Source organism: Eublepharis macularius, chromosome 15 (assembly GCF_028583425.1).
Source record: "Eublepharis macularius isolate TG4126 chromosome 15, MPM_Emac_v1.0, whole genome shotgun sequence".
NCBI lineage: Eukaryota > Metazoa > Chordata > Lepidosauria > Squamata > Eublepharidae > Eublepharis > Eublepharis macularius.
In genome coordinates this window covers 24028903-24049815 of record NC_072804.1, presented here as the reverse complement: position 1 = coordinate 24049815, position 20913 = coordinate 24028903, and the positions used below count along the sequence as shown (strand labels likewise).

At 45.5% G+C, this 20913-nt stretch overlaps 1 protein-coding gene across 1 annotated transcript in view; it reads right to left on the bottom strand.

Moving 5' to 3' along the window:
- Window positions 1-20473, bottom strand: part of FKBP4 (FKBP prolyl isomerase 4) — a 28344-nt gene extending 7871 nt beyond the window's left edge. The window contains exons 1-5 of the mRNA XM_054998775.1: window positions 20213-20473; window positions 16355-16499; window positions 12594-12736; window positions 4324-4444; window positions 1812-1968 (exon numbers count right to left, since the gene is read on the bottom strand). Coding sequence (XP_054854750.1) covers window positions 1812-1968; window positions 4324-4444; window positions 12594-12736; window positions 16355-16499; window positions 20213-20311 — 665 coding nt within the window. The 5' untranslated portion in view covers window positions 20312-20473. The remainder of the gene's footprint in view (window positions 1-1811; window positions 1969-4323; window positions 4445-12593; window positions 12737-16354; window positions 16500-20212) is intronic.
- Window positions 20474-20913: the final 440 nt, after the last annotated feature.

Genomic DNA, 20913 nt, shown 5'->3' with positions numbered 1-20913 from the left:
AAGCTCCACTAAGTAGAGCTTACTGTACTAGCAGGAGGGACTGTTGTTTGAATATCCTAGCTTGCCCAAGGCAAAATGCCGTGCCCCTTGGGTGCTCAGGCCGGAGTCTGTCTGTGCTGCTGCTTGCCAGGGAACACTATTCCATTAGGAGCAGAGTTCTTCCAGCTACTCAGCACCATCCCGACTGCTGTCATTTGCACTGTCATTTTTAGATTTTTATTTTTATAAGCCACTTTGTGCCTTGCTTTGCAAGAGAAAACTGGGATAAAAACATTCAAATAAACAAAAATACAGAAAATAAAAAAGTTAACACGACAGAAAACAAATACAAACCCATGACTTCCTGTTCACAGCTCACAATCCTCTCAATGTAGAGAAAGGCAGAGTATAATAATCAACAAAAGTGCAGTGCTATCCTAAAAAAAATGTATAAACACTCCAAAGAGTTTTGCAGCACCGTGAATGAGTTCAGACGTGCCGCTTGAAGATCTTTTCCGCTCTTCTCCCCGGGCGGGAATGCACGTGCTCAGGCTTGGGTTTCTGAATCCACTGATGGCCAAGCACCGAGGCTAAACTGCCCTGTGCTTTGCACGGCGCGACTGCCGTGTCAACCCTGAGCCAGGGAGTCCCAAGTTCAAACTGTGCTTCAGCCATGAACTTCCTGGGTAACCAGGGGCAACCTATTTCCTCTCCTTGGCCCCCTTTCCTACCTCCCCAGTATGGGAGTAAGACTGACCTGCCCTACCGGGTCTTCGTGAGTTTTGCAGAGTGTTTTGAAAACTCTGGGTTCTTTCAATGTTCATTGAGAATTCAGAATCCTCTGAATTAAACCTTTTAAGAGCGGCTGAACTCATTCTAGGACTAGTGCCATCAGTGTGGCTGGCCCATGCTGCAAGAATTCAGATGCCCCTCAAGAATTCAGGCCTCAACAAAATGGCCGCTCCATCTCCAGCAGAGCCTGGCAACACAGAAGAGCACTTCTTGTGGGGCTTGTTTGATAGATGTGTGAAGAGGAGCTGGAATTAATGGGTTTTAAATGGTCTGAAGAATTAAAGGATGTATAAATGCTTTAAATATTACTCCACAAGGCATTAATAACTGTAGCTGTAGAATAAAAAGAAATTCACAAATGGCAAACAAACTCTGCAGGGTGACCTCAGCACTGAGAGGGGTGATGTGAAGACTCCTTTCCCAGGGCTGCTGCCTGGCTAAATGCAGAGCCTGCTTGGACCCAGCTAGCAGCTCTAGGGAATGCAGCTTCCACCCTTAATTCCATGTGCTGCTGCCCTGCAAGCTCTGCAGAGTAAGATGGGTGGAAACGTCTATCCTTGCACCGCACAGCCAGCTTGGATCCAGGACTAGGTGGACTCTATTTCAGGGACACTTCTTGGATTCCAGCTTGGATCCAGCCAGCAGCCCCCAGAAGGGCAGGAAGGGAGCCGCTCCTTCTGGCAAGCAGGATCTGCAAGCAAAGGATGGGGCATGCTCGTCATTCCTCCAGAGGACCATTCAAATGTGTTCACTAGCACTGGAAAGTCTGGCTGACCAACTGAGCAGTGATGAGGGGAAGGCAGGAGGAGATTGCCCCAGCATGAACTGCCAGAGGGGACCCGCCCACCTTCTTCACACACATGGGTGATGTCAGGGCAAACCCTGGTGGGCACAAAGCTGACTGTGAATGCTGCATCAGGGATGGCACTTCCACTTTCAAACAAGGAACCCCCTAATCAATGGACTTTCAGATCAAGGCTTCCAAGAATATACTTATCTGGACTGGTCAACTCTGGCACCAAGGATGGCAAAAGGCATACCTGGGTTTGAGGTACACCACAGACTCTTCTAGCTTCTCCATTTTCTGCAGTGCTTTCTCCAGGCCAGGGGGAATGTCATAGTTTTCGCCCTCTCCCACTTCAAATCGCAGCTCCCGCTTGTCAAATACTCTGTCTCCATGCCGACCTTCTATCTCAACTGGTACAAAAGAGCAGCTGATTTATATGGAGCTGAGACTGGGTACGTAACATGCTCTGAATATTTATACAGACCTGCCATTATTAGTAAGGTAAAATTACACATATATGTGAGCACCTCAAGGAAAGAAGAGTTTGACTTGGTTTGATATATGAGAAAAATGTACCAAAATTTGGTAACCATTGCAAAATTCTGGACAGCTGGAACTAGCAACCGAATTATAATCTGAAATGGGTGAGAGGCAGTTTCCCATCTCTACTTCCTGCTGCCATTTCTGCTGTGAGATGGGAGGAAACTGCACTGCAATGCTCTAAGCCTTGTATGGTGAGAGTATCACCCCTGACACCCCACCCCCCGCCATCAAACATGAAGCAAATACAAGAAGGGGGACAGGGGTTGCTGATCCTCTCCATTAATTCACAGCCTCAAAGTAAAGGAGGAAGCAGCATAGCCTCCTTCAGACTCATGCATCCATGCGAAGTAAAATGGTAATTTCTGCAACTACAGAATGCTTTTATTAACTTTTGCCAGGCCAACTGAGAAAGTAACATCTCAGCGGGTAGAGGATATCCTGGATCAGATTATTCTTCCCATTCGCTTCTGAAGACATGGCCAGAAATTTCAAGATTAAGCTCCTGAAAGGGGTGAGGAGTGTGCATATCCCTGTTTCAGGATTTGTGAACCAACAGAAGGGGGGAAACAACATATCTGAAACTTCAGCAGAAAAAAAAGATTAATTTAGCTGTGAACTTGCAAATAAAAATAGGAAAAAATGCCTAAGACAGGGACAAGGCAGCCATAAACCTTCCCCCTTTCCAAGTACCTCCCAAAGACCACCTCAAAGACACCATGATGTCTTTTTGTACCAGACAATGGAGGAGGTAGAAATGTAGGTGCCTTGCACTGTCTCTGACTGGCGTAGCTTAAGTGCAGCAGACCAAGCTGACCGAGCTGCTCTCCTGCCAGAATGAGCTGTTATGCCCCAGCGAAGAAAACTGACCACAGTGCTTGTAGGCTAAAGACGAGCAATCACAGATTCACTTGAACAAGATGGGCTTGAGACCTTTTTGCCCAAGGTGTTCTCTTTAAAGGAGATAAACTATAGGTGGCCCCAGTCTAGAGGTCTATAGGTGGCCCCAGTCCTACTGATATATTCCTCAAGACTCTTTTGACATCTACGTAAGAACAGTCCTGCTCGATCATGCCAGTGGTTCATCTAGTTCAGCATCCTGTTTTCACACAATGGCCGAACAGCTGCAGAGGCCAAGGCTTTCCTCTCATGCTGCCTCTTATCACTGGGTTTTAGAGGTTTGCCCCTCTGGATATGTGCTCTTTATTCATCATGGCTTCCTCTCCTCCATGAATCTGTCTAACCTCATTTTAAAGCTAACATGGTTTGCGGCCATCACGACATCCACTGGCAGTGCATTCCACAATTTAATTGTTCACTGAAGCGTTTCCTCTAGTCTGTACTGAACTCACTGTCCAGCATCTTCCCTGGGTGCCTTTATGGGAAAGGGATAAAAAGCTCTCTCTGCCCACTTTCTCCACCCCAAGCATAATTTTATAAACTTCTACCATGTTCCTTCCTAGGTTTCTTTCGTCATAGGAAAGCTACTCCAATCCCTTGATCATCTTGGTTGCCTTCTTCCATATCTTTTCAAGCTCTGCAATGGTCTTTTGGAGATTATGGTGACCAGAACTGTACGCAGTATTCCAGATGCAGATGCATCAGGGCTCTGTACAAGGGCTTTACAATACTTGCTGTTTTAGCCTCGCTTTCTTAATAATCTCCAGCACCTACATTCTGAAACAAAGAAACTTCCAGCCCACAAAAGCTGCCGAGGTAAACACCTATTCAGCTCTGGAAAACCCTTTTAGTAGCTTATTCTTTCTTCCAGTGATAGAATAGGAACAATAGGCACGTGCTGCCTTCCTGCTATCTGTGATTTTATAATCAGCAACCAGTCTCAGGAATCAACAATTTCCCCACCAGCCTCTTTCCTCCAGGGGCAAATTCCCCCCTCCATGCTTAATCACGGTGAAAGTCTGTCAGCATCCAGGAAAACCAGGTTAAGGCCAATCAATGCTGCACTTAACCTAGAATCTGAATCCATTTGAAGTCAGCATTGACAAACTGCTTAAAGACAATTACAGGGGGGAAGAGCAGAATTTGCCCCAGCAGAAAGAGTGACTATGGCTGCTGTCTCTGAGGCTGGCTCCCGGTGTGCAGCAATCAGCCGGTGTTGCAACTGCGTCACCTCCTCAGGATCTGGATTCCTGACCTCCCCATGCAACATCTTCCTACTAACCCACTTCGCAGTTCTTCAGCTTTCCTCTCCCAAAGCTACTTACTCTCTACCAGGGCTCCCTCATTTGGCTTGGAATAGCCTTCTCCCTTTTTCCGGATTCTCTGAATTATTCCACCATCTTCATCATCAGTGAGATCTTTCCCCTTGAAATCAAAGAGCTCTATCTGCAGAGATCCAAACAGAACATTGAAAACTCAGATTTATTCCTAACAGAATTGTAATACAATGCAGAAAGTTCTATTTTATTTTGAAGAGAACAGGAAAAAACAGCATTAACAAAAGAGTGCTTACCAAACACTTCTGCTGAAGAACTGCTCACTTATTTCCAATGTAAACGGCGTAACTGTTTAATCCTTTTAAAGAACTTCAATTTTAATCCCAATTTTTTTTGAAAAACCGGAAATATACAGTTCATGTAGCCCACTGTAATACCATCATCAAAACCAACCTGCAACTCCAATCTTAGTCCAGAGTATGACTTCTCCTCCCAAATGAACCTTCATGCATGCAAGGAGAGATTTTCAACTAAGGTTCTCTATTGATTTCTGAAAAAAACTGGAAGGTTCCTGAACGTCTCATATGAATGGTTTAACCCCACAGTGATCTTTTAGCACATCTGTTAGACTGGTTCTATTTTACTTCCCGATATGGATTTACGTTAATCAGAAATGAGATCTGCAGCTAAAAATGTGGCTTATTTCATATCAATGTGAATTTCAACCAACTGCAGCTCCTGGTCAAGCGGGGAGAATATTATATACCTGAGCAGAAAGGTGCAACTCCCCCCTTTTGGCTATGTACATTCTAAGGGTGCAGCTCTAAGAGGAGATTTCACACTTCAAAGTTAGTTCTAGATGGTTCTGGACTGCTGCTCTGTGCAGGTGCGAAGCCAATTAGTGATGCATAGAGAGCAGACGGATCAGTAATTTAAAATTTTTAAGTGGTCGTACCTGAATTTGCCTCCTTTACCTTTTCTTTTTTGTGTATACTGAAGTAGCAGATTTTTTTGTTGTAAACCTCCTTGAATGCAACATTTGAAAGGTTGTATAAAATGTGCTTTAAAATACATATATGTAAGTACGAACCTGAATATAATCCCTTGTGTAATACTACACTAAGTCCACGAAGAATAAAAGGTGTGACATGAGCACAAAGAGCTACAATTTTCAACACCTACCCAGTGCAACAGACACACACAGCTGCTTTTCCTTTTGTCAGATTGCAACCTACTTTAGGCTTTCCAGCTACTGAGAATCTCAATTCTATTGCTGCAAAAGCGCATGCAAGGGCACAGGACTCGAGACGTAACGAAATGGCTCATTTTAAAGGGGGAAAAGGAAAGGCAGCCCATAACAAACAAGAGCTAATCAACAGAAAAACAGGGCAAAAAACCATGTGAATTGATACAGACCACAGATATATGTATTTACATCTATTTGTTATTTATTCTCCCCAGTTGGGACTCAAAGCGGCTTAGATTGTCACTCTCCTCTATTTTCGCACAATGACCCTGTGAGATAGGTCAGGTTGAGAGTATGTGACAAGCTCAAGGTAACCGAGCGAGCTTCAATAGTACAACTGGGAGTAAGAACCTGGACACTCTAGCCCCCACGCCATGCTGGCTCTCATGCAACCATAAGACCTCAAACATGGCACCTGTTACCTCTGAATTGCTCTTCCTTGAAGGTGCACACTCTGAGCAGTGATAGGCCACTTGTCTCACACCAGTCACTCAGAGAACTGTCTTCTGAAATCTTTGGCTCATTCAGCTCTCCTATTAAGGGTGAGGACACGGACAAACAGCTGGTCTGGTGTTCTGGCTGTCAGAAAAGGGCATCCGTGGAGAGGCAGCACATATGTGCACTCTCTCTTCATGCTCAATCTTATCAACTATGCACCATCTGGTTGCCACTTCAATTCTTGCACAAGGGAACCATAAATCCAGGCTGGAAGCAATCTACTACTAACTTCTTCTCTCCTGGCTGGGTACAGTTGATCTGTTTAACAGGTAATAGGGTTTTCTATAACTGTTTGATCTGCACTTCTACAGATGAGGTTTAATTTTTACCTGCCACATGTTATGTGGGGCAAAGGTGGGGTCTTTGCCAAGTGGTAAGGCTTTTGCACACGGCTCAATAGTCATCTGAGTTAGTAATCCATTTAGGAATGTGGAGTGGGGAAGCTATTCCATTGCAGAATTTCACAGACAGGTAAGTCTCTTTAGCAACCATTCATTTTCCTGTTTTATTTTCTCCATGGATTCCAGACTGCACAAAAATACAAGGCGTAGCTTACTGTATTTCGACAGATTTATATACTTGGAGATACCGTTTTCCTCATTTGTTGCATCCACATGTGAGTTTTTTCTTTGATCATGGATGCTAATGTTAGCAACTAAGAGAGGTCCTCAATCTTAGCGAAGAGAGTGTGCACGTGCGCATACACACACACAAGAGATGGGTGAATGGAGAATATAAACACATACAAGCAGTGCAAGGGGAAACAACATCATTAATATATCTAATTCTCAGTGTTGCCAATTCTGTAGATGCTTAAATCTGGAGACTGGAACTAAGAACAACCCCAATTTTGTAGAAAAATCTGAAAAAAAATACTTGGGAGGGGGTTAACCCCTCCCCCCCAAAAACTAATAGAAGCAGACCCTGTAACTTTAAAAGAAGTCAAATTCCCTCAGTGGCTGTGGCTGGACAATCACAACAGTATTGCTAACCTTCAAGCCTTGGTTTCTGTCGGTAAAAGGCAGGTGGAGGTTCAGAGCCTTTTCCAGGCCTGTTTTAGGCAAAGCGGCTATCTACTGTTCAACAGCAGCCATTCCATGAAAGGCAGTGCAGCAATTAAGAGTTTCAGAATAGGATCTGAGACACCCAGGTTCAATTCTCTACTCTACTGCAGAAGTGCCCTGGGTGACCTTCTAACAGTAGTTCTCTCTCAGCCTTACCTACCTCACAGGGTTGCTGTGAGAATGGAGGAGAGGAGAATTATGTAAGCGGCTTTGAGTCCCCAATGTTGAAAGATGATGAGTGGAGACAGAAAAAAAGTAGTTAGTGGAAGAGTAGGGACGATAGAATGAAACTAGGAAAGGTGAGCATACGGGATTGCCAAGAGGAGGGGAAAGGAAGTCATGCAGAGAGCAGGTACAGGGGAAACTAAGGTGCCCTCCACATTCCCCGCCATGCAGCTGGGCCTGGCCTAGCAGCCAGCACTGCATAACTCAGCCAGATTTTTCCCAGGGAGAGGGCACTGGCAAGGGCAGCGAAGTAGGGAAAACTGCAAGGGCTGGAAGTAAAAGGTAGGTTATTTAGTGTGTGGGAAGGAGAGAATAAAGCAAGAAAAGATGAGGGGCTATGACGGTTTTTCCGGGTAGAGAAAGTGGTTGGAATAGAGGCAGCTCAGTACATGGGGATGTTATTTTCCCCCTTCCTCTAGAACCAAACCAAAGAAAGCACTTGTTTGTAAGTTAATGCTGTTTTCTGTTGGGTTAAGTTGGGTGTACAGGTAGGGGACATCTATGGCAAAGCAGCATGAGACCACACATGCATGCTGAGTCAATCAAGCCAAATAGGCAATACTAGAATAGACTTTTTCTGACAGAATCATGCAACTCTCTTCCCCTGCTCCAAAATACAAAGACGATCAGTGCAGAACAGGGCAAGCAGTGAGAGAATGCAGGTCTGGACAAACTGCAGCCAAATCTAGGAGTCCGTTTCAATTTAAAACGTGCCAATATAAAACGTTTCAATATCATGACGTATGCCCACGAGCTGCTTCTCTTGAAATGTTATGAAATTACTCTCCAACTTTTGACAGATAAAAATGGGGACAGATCGGTGAACACCTAGGTTCTTAACAAAGATGGGGGTGTCTCCACAACAACACTAGACTTTGCTGAAGAGTCTACTCAACCTGCAGTATGTTGCAGTCTTTTATTCTCCAGATCCAGGTTCACACCCCCTCCCTGGGTGACCTTCGGGCAGTCACTCCGCCCAACCCACCTCACAGATAAAACTGAGAACGGTATAATCTACTTTGGATCTGCACTGGGAAGAAAGGTGCGGTGCAAGTGAAGGAAATTTTAAAAATAACACTGATTCTGTAACAGACCGATCTATATTGGATCTTTACCCAAGAGAACATTGGCTCTTTTGGGTAAAGATACGCTAGAAAAACACACGCTTCCTGTAACATGCCACCCAGAGTTCAAAATGTAGGTGACTTGGCAATTCACATACATACATGGGCACTAGAAATAAGATACAGGTATTTCAACAGACTCTGAGAGGAGCTAAATCTGAAGAATGGCAACTCACAATGCGGAGTTTCACTGACCCTCTACCAGGGTGGATTTGATTTAAATCAAATCAATTTAAATCACGATTTACATCACTAGTCAGTAAGACTAGATTTAAATCATGGTTTTCTACATAAAGACTCCACATTAGGGGTGTGTGATTCAGGTTTCCGATTCTAGAAAAATACCCAAATCGGACCCAATTAGAAAAGATTTGGGATTTCCAAAACAGCCCGAGTACCGGGTCAGTTTCAGAAACCCCGAATCAAAGATTCCTGAAGCAATTTGTACAGCTTTTAACCCCCGAATCAGCTGCTTGTTGGGGGTTTTCCCAACAAGAGGCCAAGTCCAGGCTGCGGGGTTGAAGTGCCCCTTTCCGTGCCGCTGCACAGCAGCATGGAAAGGGGCATTTCAACGCTCAAATCAGCTGCTTATCAGGGATTTCCCTGCCTGGCAGCTGAGTCTAGCTGGCAGGGTTAAAAATGCCCCTTTCCGTGGCGCTGCGCAACAGCACTGGAAGGGGCATTTTAACCCCTGAATGAGCTGCTTGGCAGCACATTCCCCACTAGGCAGTCGAGTCTAGCCAGTGGGGTTCCCCGCCAGGCAGCCAAATTAAGCTGGCCACGCAGTGCCACGGAAAGGGGCATTTTAACCCCGCCGGCTTGACTCGGCTGCCTGGTAGGGAACTCCTTGCCAAGCAGCTGATTCGGGGGTTAAAATGCAGGTAAAGCCTGCAGCCCCATCATGCCAGCTGCAGAAGGGGTCGGGCAATTCCCTGACCCCTTGTACAGTGGGAAAAGGGAGCACTCTGTGGCAGGGCTACAGGCTGATGCCTACAGCCCCATCACCGCCTTTGCCTGCTGCGGAAGGGGTTGGGGGATTCCCTGGCCACTTGTGCAGTGGGCAAAGGGAGCGCTCCACGGTGGAGCTGCAGGCTAATGCCTACAGCTCCATCACCTCCTTCATCCGCCACAGAAGGAGTCGGGCAATTCCCTGGCCCCTTGTGCAGTGGGCAAACGGAGCGCTCTGCAATGGGGCTGCAGGCTGATGCCTACAGCCTCGTCACCTCCTTTGCCCGCTGTGGAAGGGGTCGGAGGATTTTCTGGCCAGCAGCAGGCCAAGTGAGCGGGGGTTGGATTGTAAACCTACACTTTTCTAGCCACTTGCAAGCAGCTAGAAAAGTGTAGGTTTAAATTTCCCACCCTGCCACTTATTTCCCCCCCCCATGGGAGGGGGAGGAGGGAATCCCCTCCTCCCCCTCACCAGAATGGGGGGGGAGGGAGCCCCCTCCTCCCCTCCATCAGGTAAAGTAAGTGGCTGGGCTGGAAGTTTAAAAGCTTTTCGGTGTGCTCCAAATCAATAAGCAATTTTGTTTATTTCTGACCACCACCACCCCACTTCGGAAATTCTGAAGCGGGAAATCCAATTTTTTTTTTCTTGCACATCCCTACTCCTAACACTTATTCTATTCCCAGAAATCTTCTTTTCATTAATTTTTTTGAAACTTAGCACTTAAAAGGTAAGGGGTTGGTTCTGAGTACAAAGATTTGCAAAGGAACAATGGGATTAAGGTATTTTTCTTAACTGTGTATGCTTATTTTATAACCTTTTCGCTGTGAAGAAGAGATGTGATTTCTGCAGACACAAATTCACCATTTTGAGAACTACAAAACCAAGCATCTGTAATAATATCTTCTAGACAGAAAAACTGCCCAATAATCTTACAGAAACCTCTGGAAGAGCATGACATTGTGAATGGATTAATGGAATTTTTTTACCCAAAAATTTAAACATTGCATGAATATACAGCCTCATGCTACATAATTAAAAACTAATCCTTATTTCATGATGATAACCATTGGATTATAATGTATCTTAAATAGAAAACTATCTTTAGATAGATTTTTCCTCAAAAATTATTATTCATTAACATTTATTATTTATTAAAATCTGATTTAAATTTTTAACAATCCAATTTTTATTTTTATTTTTTTAAAATCATTGATTTTTATCCACCTTGCCCTCTACTAAGAGTTGTAGCTCAAACACAAGCCTTCCAGATATCCTATATGCCCACAACATCATCTCTGCTCATCAAGATGCCTCCCTCTCCTCTTCCATACCAATTTCCTTTACAAGCTCTCTGATTTATCCTGAATGAAGTTCTTCCACTTCCAAGATTCCTTCCCATTCAATAACCTCCAAAGTCTCCTTTCTTTATTTCCCCACTACGGCCATCTCATCCTAAGTATGTCTGAGTTTACCTATCTCAGAAGTTAAGCAAGAAGCCTAGCCAAGCTTGAATGGAAGACCACCCGGAAAGACCAGGCACTGCATCTTTTGAGATCTCAGTGTAGTGGGACAGAGAGTAGGATATGGATCAAGAGACCTGGGTTTGAGTTCCTGCTAAGCTCTGAAGCTCATTTTTGGCCAATCAGTCTCTCAGCCTAGCCTAATGCACTGCACTGCTGCAAGGATAAAAATAAGAAAACAAGATGAGATTGTCATCACAATCATTCTCTTGTATGAGAAAAGGCTGCAAGACTACACTCCTGTTAGAGTGTAGTCTTGCATCACAACTGTTGTTAGCACTACACAAAATTAACAACAAACAGTAATGGCTGGGGTGTGAATGCCATTTTCCTGAAATCAATGTTTGCCTCTCCCACCTCCCACATTGTAAGTCAAGCACCTTTACTGGAAATGCAGTGCCAAATCAGAAGCTTGCTTTGATCTGAGAATTATGTTCTCAATATGATGAAAATAACTGACTATGCCATCAATAAGCTGAGATCTGGGAGAGGAAAAAGAGAAACAAGAGTGCACCACAGCTGTTGTTATAATCAGGTTTGCTTAGACTGAAGTGCTTGCCTGCAGATAGTAAATAATCTTCTCCAAGGCCTCTCTGGGGAGGCTACAGAACACATTCGGATTAGAAAAGGAACAATACAGGGTCATGCTGCCTGGAGGAAACGATTGCTTTAATGGCTCTCTGACCCTGGTAGCCTCAGTGTCCCCTTCCTTGACAATCTATACCTGGAATTGCATTCTCAGGAGACTGCAGGAAGTAATTTTTCTGCACAAACTGTCCCCACCTTGAGTGGTCAGGCTCCAAAGTTAAGGTGGTGACTCCAGGCTGTGAGCTTAATTACAGTCTGGAAGACTGCATGGCACAGATTCAATGGTTTTAAACACTGGGTCCAACCCACTGGACATCCCAAATCTATATAAAGATGCAACCTGTATAGACAGCAGCCATGTGATCAGAAACACATGCCAACTGCATCCATTTCATGGCTGTAACAAAACATCCCGGCTAATTAGCACCAGGAAAATTCATCCATCAATTAGTTTCATGTCTACAGAATTCTACCACTGATCCACACAACACACTGTGGCGCTTATCTCAAGGCAAATGGCTGGGATGCATTTCCTTAGGTTTACAGGCAGAGGGTCGTGTAATTTTCATGCAAGCAGTGAGAGAGGGAGGTCTTGGGTACAGAATTCAGCACCTTCCTAAGCCTTCCAAGCATTGATTCAAAGACACCTACAAAAACAGCTGTTATGGTTGTAAGGAAAACCTGAAAAGATGCATTGTAACGCCTGACTGAAATTTCTGAAGATGGAGTGATCAGTGCCTCCTATAAATTATGGGCTCTCCCCATAAATTATGGGAGATTTTGCTGGAGAGGTAAAAAGGTCAGCAGGCACAGGGCTAAAGGGCAGAATAAAGAACATCTTTCCTCCTTCTGTTCAACCATCTGTACTGCTCTACAGCTAGTTACACATCTCCACCTATACTGTAGAAACAGTCATCACACAGCCCCCTTGCATAAGCTGCACTCTTCAAGTCTTGTCCTGCTTTCACCAGCCAAGGGCTAGTATTCACTACCAGGATCCCATTCTAAAGTCCAGGGGCTACAGGTACTGCTACCAAGGACATAAGCTGTTCCGTTTCAACCTTAGAAATAGGTAGAGCTACTTCTGCCATATCTCCAACTCACCTCAAAAATCAGGGTGGCATTGGGAGGTATCTTGGGAGGGCTGCCAGCAGTGCCATAGGCATATTCTGGTTTGCAAGTAATCCGACAAAGCTCCCCAATAGTCATAGTTCCCACAGCAATGTCCCAGGCTTTGATAACTTCACCTAAGGGGGAAAAAAAGGCAGAAAATGACTACATGATTAATAGGATCAAAAAAACTTCAGTCTAAGTCTTACACTCTAAGAGTATAATCAAGACTCTTACAAATCCACTTATGCAACGGACATTTTATGTTATGGTCGCCCCTTACGCCTCAGAAAAGAATGGGGCATGGAGGGGGGGGAGGAATAAGGCCACAACCCAACACAACTGAAAAATCCAAAACAATGTTGAGGGGGAAAGGAGTATCTATAATTAAAAAGAAATAATACTATTACCCATTTGTTAAAGTTTTTGTGTCAACAAACATTTAATAAAATATATACAAAACCTTTTTATGTGCTACTGGTAAGAAAAAAGAGCACATGACAGGGAAGGAGGGAGGGATGGGTGCCTGCACACAAGACCACTCAATGAACAACAGATACAAGGAAGTACAATCCTGTTTCCATTGTTGTGTCTTTTGTGCAGTCCCACATGGGAGATTAGCGAGACTTGCCCAGGAGGTGGGTGTAAAGCTCTTTAATAGAAGAGACTCTTGAGGACAACTTTGCCCACAACTGCGTACTTTGTGGGGTCTATGTCAATGGCATAATGCTTGATGAATGTGGACAGCATAGACCAGATTGTTGCCTTACACTAGAGGGATGTCCAAGCTGAAGGCTGATGAGGTGGACTGAGCCCTTGTAGAGTTCACTCTTACTTGCAATAGGCATGGTTGTTCAGAATGGTAACAACAATTCTTAAAGAGCCAAACTATCCAATTTGAAATGGTCTGTGCGGTGACCTTCAGACTCTTTTTGAGCCCGTTAAACAAAACAAAGAGATTAGGGTCCTTTCAGAAAGGAGCTGTCCTGTAGAAGCACAAAGCATGTTTAACATCAAGGGTGTGCAAAAGTCTCTGGGTGTCACTTATAGAAGTACTGGTAAGACAATGCCCTGATTTAAGTGAAAAGCAGAGATGACTTTCAGCAGAAAAGGGAGGCTCCAATGGAGGACCACCTTATCTGCAAACATCTTAATGAAAGGAGGGTCACGTCTCAGGGCCTGCAATTCACTCACCCTCCTAGCCAAGGTTATCACCACTAGGAAGGCTGTTTTAAGTGTCAGAACCTTAAGAGCAGGTAGCTAAGAGCTTGAAAGGTTTATACATGAGTGAAGCGAGAACCAAGGAGAGACTCCACTGAGGAACTGGCCTAAATGCTGGAGGGTATAGGTTTGCTAAACCTCTGAGGAAGGACTTGCATTGTGGCTGGGCAAAGAGAGATTTCCTGTCTATATTGTCATGGTAGGGCAAAATGGCCATTAGGTGGACTTTAATGGAGGAATTAGCCAAACTCAGATCCTTTAGCTGGACCAAATAGTGCAAAACAGATGGTAATGAGGCCTAGACTGGGTTCAAGTTGTTGCCTGCGGCCCACATATTTTCCATGTGGCTAGGTATGATTTCCTGGTGGATGATTTCCTAGCTTCCAACAGGACCTTCTGGACTGGGAAGGAAAAATTCAGCCCAGGAGGGATATGAACCAGGCTGTCAGTTTCAGAGTGACCAGGCCGTGGTGCAGGGTGTACTTTTCAAACATCTCCTTCAGGGAGTACTGACATGATTTCTCTTTGTGAGTATGCAGTGATACATTTATATTGTTTAAACTTTTGAAGGGATATTCTGATGACTAGGTACAACCTGAAAAGATGTCTGAAACTACCCAGGCTTCCGTATGAAACTGACATGGATTTCTCTTTATTTTGTGACTGCCAAGAGGAAAGAAATCTGAAACAGGAAGAACATGCTAGCTTACCTGTTGCGGTTACAAACAGAAGAAACCTGAAGAAGTATCTCTAACCTTTGGACTCTTGGAATCACAGTCACAACCCTATAAAGCCCTAAACGGACTGGAACCAGCACACCCAACCGCCTCTCCCCATATGAACCCCTGAGAGTGCTCAGTTCGGCAGATAAACATCTACTAGTGGTCCCTGACCCCAGGGAGGCTCAGCTGGCCTCAACCAGGGCTAGGGCTTTTTCAGTCCTGGCCTCAACCTGGTAGAACTCTGTCAGGGGATACCTGGGTAATGCTACGAGGAGCCATATGGAGAATAATGGAACCGATGGCGTCTATGTGAGGAGCCAGATCCAAGAGATCATCATTTTCAGATGGAACCAAGTAACTCTTCTGTCTTCCTCCAGGCCATATTAGTGACGGCAGCAATGGAGAAATAGCTGTACAGTTCTATATCTGAAATCTCACCCTCTGAAAGGGATGGAATCGAAGCGGAATACCCTCTAGGCGGCTGATTGGCACTGAGGTGGAATGAACGAAGACTCAGCTGGAATCAACTGGTCCTTCTGGGCAGTGATAGGCCCAGAGAATGCTGGAGGAACCGAGGAGGGTCAGCAGTACCCTTCAGGGCTGAATCCCAAAGAGCTGGTTTAAGTCATGAGGCCCTTTCATGGCGTGCTTTAGGTATAAACTGTTTACAGACCACACACACTGCAAGGTGTCATGGCCCTCACACAAAGAAGGCATTTGTCATGCCCATCTGATTGGGCCATCTTTGTCCCACAACGTGAACACTTCTTGAATAGGGCCTTCAACGCCATGAAATCAAAGGCCCGAACTTGCATCTACCATAGTTGGAATCGAGGAACGGAGAGAAGACACGTCCTTCTTAAGCATTGTCAAAAGAAGAAGTGAGAGAGGGAGCTGCTTGCTCCACCTTTTATAGTTGTGCCTGGGGGGAAAGCATGTAAAAAGGCGAGGCGAGCATCTCATACCTCTAAAAGCTTTGGAACATTTATGGGCTGGCTTGCGCAAGCACAGTTCCCATGTGAGACTGTACAGAAGACACAACAATGAATGAAGAATTCCAATCAGGGTGGCTATTTCTTTTGTTTGATGCTTGAGACAGGCTGATCATTATGGTCTGTACATTTTTACTCTTTACAGAAGACTAACAAAAAAAGCTAAGAGTATGTACACACCAGGGAACAGCAAGGAGAATACTTATTTAAACCTGTAAGAGGTTTAGACCTCTTTGGCTTCCAGAGGAAGGTGCTAGCTTTTGGTTCAGGAATGAGAAAAGCAGCTTTTACGACAGTAACACAAACAGCCATCCATCCCTAAAGAGCAAGGCAGATGTTACACACAAATGCATGTAAAGTACTTAATGAAAAACAACTGGTGGGCCATTTGGAACCAAGGAGCAACAGAAGGGGGATGGATGCTTAAATTCTTCCCACAAGACATTTTTCTGATCCGAACAGCAGCATCCCTTCTTCTCCCCAGATGCTGTTCCCCATCCATGGTTTTAGATCTGGTTTTTGTGGGTCAATGTGCATCTTGAGTGCTGCTGGGCAGGGGAGGATGTGATTAAAAACAGAAGATGATGACAGCAAAAGACTTAAGCAAGGCTACTTTTTGAATTATGTAGAAAATGAGTTCATAGAACGTACAGCAATTGTTAAACACTAAAAGCATCTATCACAATGACCAGAGAATTGTCTATCGCAGTGTGGCACCAACCATCACTAGCCCTGCAAATTACGAAGGAGGCTATTGTTCACTATGTAACAGGCATTATTGAACCAAATACTATTGTGTACCAGGCACAAAATACAGTACCTTTTCCAAAGTCAAATGAGAACTTGTCATTTCTGTCCCGGCTTGAGTCAAATTTTGTGCCATCCAGAAGCCAACCAGTATAGTGGACCGTCACTTTATCACCGATCATGGGACATTCTGTCCCTACGCCTCCTTTCTTGGTAATCTGTGAAATGAAATACGACCACTTTGAACACAAAATATTAACTAGTATCAAGAAGGCCACACTACCGAAAGAGGAATGGCTAAATTTGTTAAATTACACATCGGGGGAAACAAGTTTTCAAATATTTTCATGGCAATGCCATCTGGATGATGGGGTCTTATTAAATTGTATTTATTCAACAAAAACTACCATGTTAGTCACTTTTCTCCTGAGAGAAATCCCAGCCAAAGTTCCCACACTCTTAGCCAAGATGTCTCAACCAAGCACCCAGAAGCTCAAAATAATTTTTTTTTTCAAAAAAGTTGCCACTGCAGGGTTGCAGTGTTCTCTCACAGGCACTACTGGTATGGTCAAAAATAAAAGGTATTTTAAAAGGAAAAGCAGAAATTCAGAGATAGTAAGGATAAGGAAAGGTAGTAAGGAAAATCCTCCGGAAATGGCAAAAGTTAAAATAGCAAAGTAAAAAAAAAATACAGCAAAAATATCAACAAAAAATAATTTAACTAGTTGTTGTTAAGACAAAAGGAAGTTTGCACATTCATTTATAAGTAAACAGGTTTCTGATCAAACAAAGAACAGGGTCTTAAGCCTAGCCTCAAAACCAAGTTTGGAGCAACTCAACCAGACTTAGAATGGCAATTAAAGCAAGTTATGCAAACTAAAAAAAATTATAGCTAAAATTCACTCAAGACAGCAATGCTCACCTATGTTCCCTACTCTTAAAGAAAAATAGTTTTGTTGAGTTTGTAAATTCTTTTTAGTCCCAGATTAAGCAGATGTCCATTAATTTTCCATGCAGTGGAACTGCTTGAACACATTGCGGGGGGGGGGGGGGCACCCTTCCCTTCTTCCAATGTCCTGCAGTCATCGAAACTAGACATGTAAACCTAAACCTAGCATTAGTTCTAATTAGAGATGTGAAGATCCAGAAAAAATTGGCAGTTTTGTGGAGTGCTCAAAAAGACTCCCATGAAATACTTTGTTTTAGACTGAGTAAAATGCTTACAGTAAGGTTTTTCCAGATTCAAAACGGACAGTGTGAATAAGTCTGAGGACTTTCCTGCATTTTTCTTGTTTGTAATGAGCCAATATTTCACTCAAAATGGGGACTATGAAAATTTTTATGCAACACAATCTGTAACATTACAAAATGATACTGTTTGTGTACACTGTAAGCATACGCAATACTCAAATACCCACACAGCCAAGGTAACTCACTAGATTGCCTTCAGATTCTCTAAAATCTACTTTGTATAAAGTTCTTTCAATGAATTCATCCTCACAAATTTCATATGAGGTAGGTCACATAACAGCCTGAACAGCCCTGACTAGCTTGCCCTCATCTATGCATAGTCAGCCATGGTCAGTACTTGGGGGGAAGACCAGGGTTGCTATGCAGAGGCAGGCAGTGGTGAACCATCGCTGCTCATCTCTTGCTTTGAAAAGCTCATGAGGGGGTCATCATAAGTTGGTTGCAACTTGACAACACTTAATTGTTTATTAAGTCACATGGAATATAATAGCACAGCACATTAACGGGACTATAGAAACCAACAATCCTCCCTCACCTCCTTTTCTCATGATGAGCAGGGAACTTCAGTCAGTCTTGCTGCCAGATTTATAGTAGTGATGCTCAGATTTACATGAACAACGACGTGACAGTCAGACTACTGGCTGCTCCATTAGACTTGGGAGAGGGCTCTGCTAGTGACAGATAATGTGCTTTGCATGCAGAAGACCTCAGGCTCAACCCGGGCATCTCTAATCAAAAACCTCTGCTGAGACCCTGGAGTGCTGCTGCCAGTCCAACCCTAAGCCAAAAAGAGGCTCCCCCAACCCTACCAAAAACCTGGGTGTATTGGTTGATGATATTCCCCAAGAGGATAACACCCAGATTTTTGGTAACTAGTCTGACCCTCACAGACCAATGAACTGGCTCGGTATAAGGTAGCTTCATGTGACTCTACTCTGTCTCTCTCATGAAAGAGAGAACTATGGGAAGTCTCTTCCCACTCCTCAGTTTTTAAGCTACTGCAGGTGGAAACCAGGATGGGGGGAAAGGCTATCATCACCTGCACTGGTTAGATTCCTGTTTATTCAGACAAGACAGCAGTGATGCTGGTTGGGAAGGTGGAAACTTATCAAGCAACATTAAAGGTGGCTAAGCCTTTGTTAACAGATCAAGTACAGAACTTGTGGGTGTTCTTGGCTCCATCTTTGTAAATGGAGACACAGGTTGGTGCTGTTGCCAGGACTGCTCTCTTTCAGTTACACCTTGCTCCTAAACTGGCTCCTTATCTGGATTTCACCAGCCTTACCACACTGACCCATGTCACTGTAACCTCAGACTGGACTACTGCAATGTACAGCTGCAAAAGATGACGGAAGCTGCACACAATACAAAATGTAGCTGCAAAATCCTTAGCTGGGACCAGCTACTTATAGCATATAATATTTTCAGTGTTTCAGCAGCTATGCTGGTTACTTATTTGCTCTGGAGCTCAGTTCAAAGTGCAGCTATTACCTATAACACCCTTCACAGCCTGGTTCCCTCATACCTACCAAGCTGCATCTCCCGATATATTTCTATGCACTAATCATACTCTAAAGGCAACCTCCTCCTTACAGTATCTTTCCTGAGGTTAGTTTATTGATGCCGTTTCAGAAATAAAACTTTCTCCTTTCAAGACTCAAGAAATAGTATCTATGGAATTAATGGGAGGGAAGCGTTACAAGCCCATACAGATAGATCAAGATGGGTGGCCATGTTAGTCTGTAGCAGTAGAAAAGAGCAAGAGCCCAGAAGTGCCTATAAGACTAATAAAATCGGTGGTAGGGTAGCTTTTGTGCTGTTACAGCTCATTTCTTCAGATACAACCAGAATGTGAGTCCAAGGTGTGTACCTGTAGCAGTGAGCTAAGGCTCTCGAAAGCTCATACCCTACCACAATTTTTGTTAGTCTAATAGGTGCTACTGGACTCTTGATCTTTTCTACAAGTCCATACAAGATCAAATGAAATTATGCCTGAGCACCAGATGCCATCCCAGTGCACAACAGCGCTTGGAAGACACTAAAGAAACGGCAGACCTGATGCAACCCCGGCCACCTGCACGATGACTGACACTAAAGGACTTCTTCACTCGTGTGTTTCAATATACCACAATTTCTCCCTATGGGAAGGAGGCTTCTGCGTGCAAACTTTATTCACTTTTCAGAATCGTGGCTTGGAGCCACTCCAAGGGAGCTGCTGCCTCCACCCTCAAATGCTCCGGTCCGGGAAACGGGGAAATCTCCAGTCCAGCAGCAGGATCCCCCACCCCGTGGTGTCCTCCGTGCCAGGGATTCAGGCGACGGACTGGGGAGCGACCATGCCTCGCCCCTGGAAGTCCGTTTCTGAGGGACGGAGGAGCCACTCGGGAGCGCGGCCCTCGCAGCCGAAGGGGCAGCAGCGCCCCTTGGCCGGGCAGGTTGCACTCTGCGTATGGTCAGAGGCACCGAGAGAGCGCGGGGGGCTCGGCAGCCCCCCTCGCCGCTCTCGGAGGGCGGGGCGAGCGCGGCATCCTCATTCCAGTCGGAGGGGCGAGAAGCAGCCAGAGCGCCCCGAGCTCCCCTGAGGCGCCGCGTCCAGCCTCGCGCGGGCCAAGGCCGCGGCCTACCTCGTGGGGCTGGCGCGGGGGCCTGGGGGGCGAGACCGACCCGATCCGCTCCCTACCTTGAGGACTCCGCCGTCCTGCTTGGGGGTGATGTCGGCGCCCCCCTCGCCGCCCCCGGCCGCGCTCATCTCCTCCGCCTTGGCCTCCTCCGCGGTCATGGCCGGGTCCCTCCCTGCAGCTCTGGTGCCTGCACGCGGCGTGGAAAGCGCGGCCCTGCACGACGGCTCAGGCTCCGGCGAGGCGCGGCTCCGCGGCCGTCTCCACAGCGCCGCCCCCGCCGAGCGGCCCAGAAGCTTCTAGAGCGGCCTCCGCGGGAGGAGGGGCGCCGAGGGGAAGGCGCAGGCTCAGAAGCAGCCTCTGAAGCCTCTGCCCTTCTCCCAGCACAGTTTTCGCGCCCAGCAAGCTTAATCGCGCGCAGCGTGGGAGTCACGTGGGACAGCGCCGCGAGGCCATCCTAGGAGAGAGAAAACGGGCGGAGGGGCGAGAAGAATAGGATTGCTGTGAGAAGAGGCCTAAGCAGAGCATGCGCACTTTCTCCATTTTTACCTCCGCCCAGAATGGTGGGGGAGATGGGCATCCCCAAGTGCGCATGCGTGCGTCTTTAGCCGCTGGAAGGGAATGGGTTGGCGGTGGGACCTCGTGAGGGAGTTCATCATGATGGACGAACGAGTTTTGGTTAGTTGCTCTTTTGGGGGCAAGGCGGGAAATACGTCTTTGAAGACATCGTGGAGAGTGGCTAGTTATGAAGTTCCGCGAAATA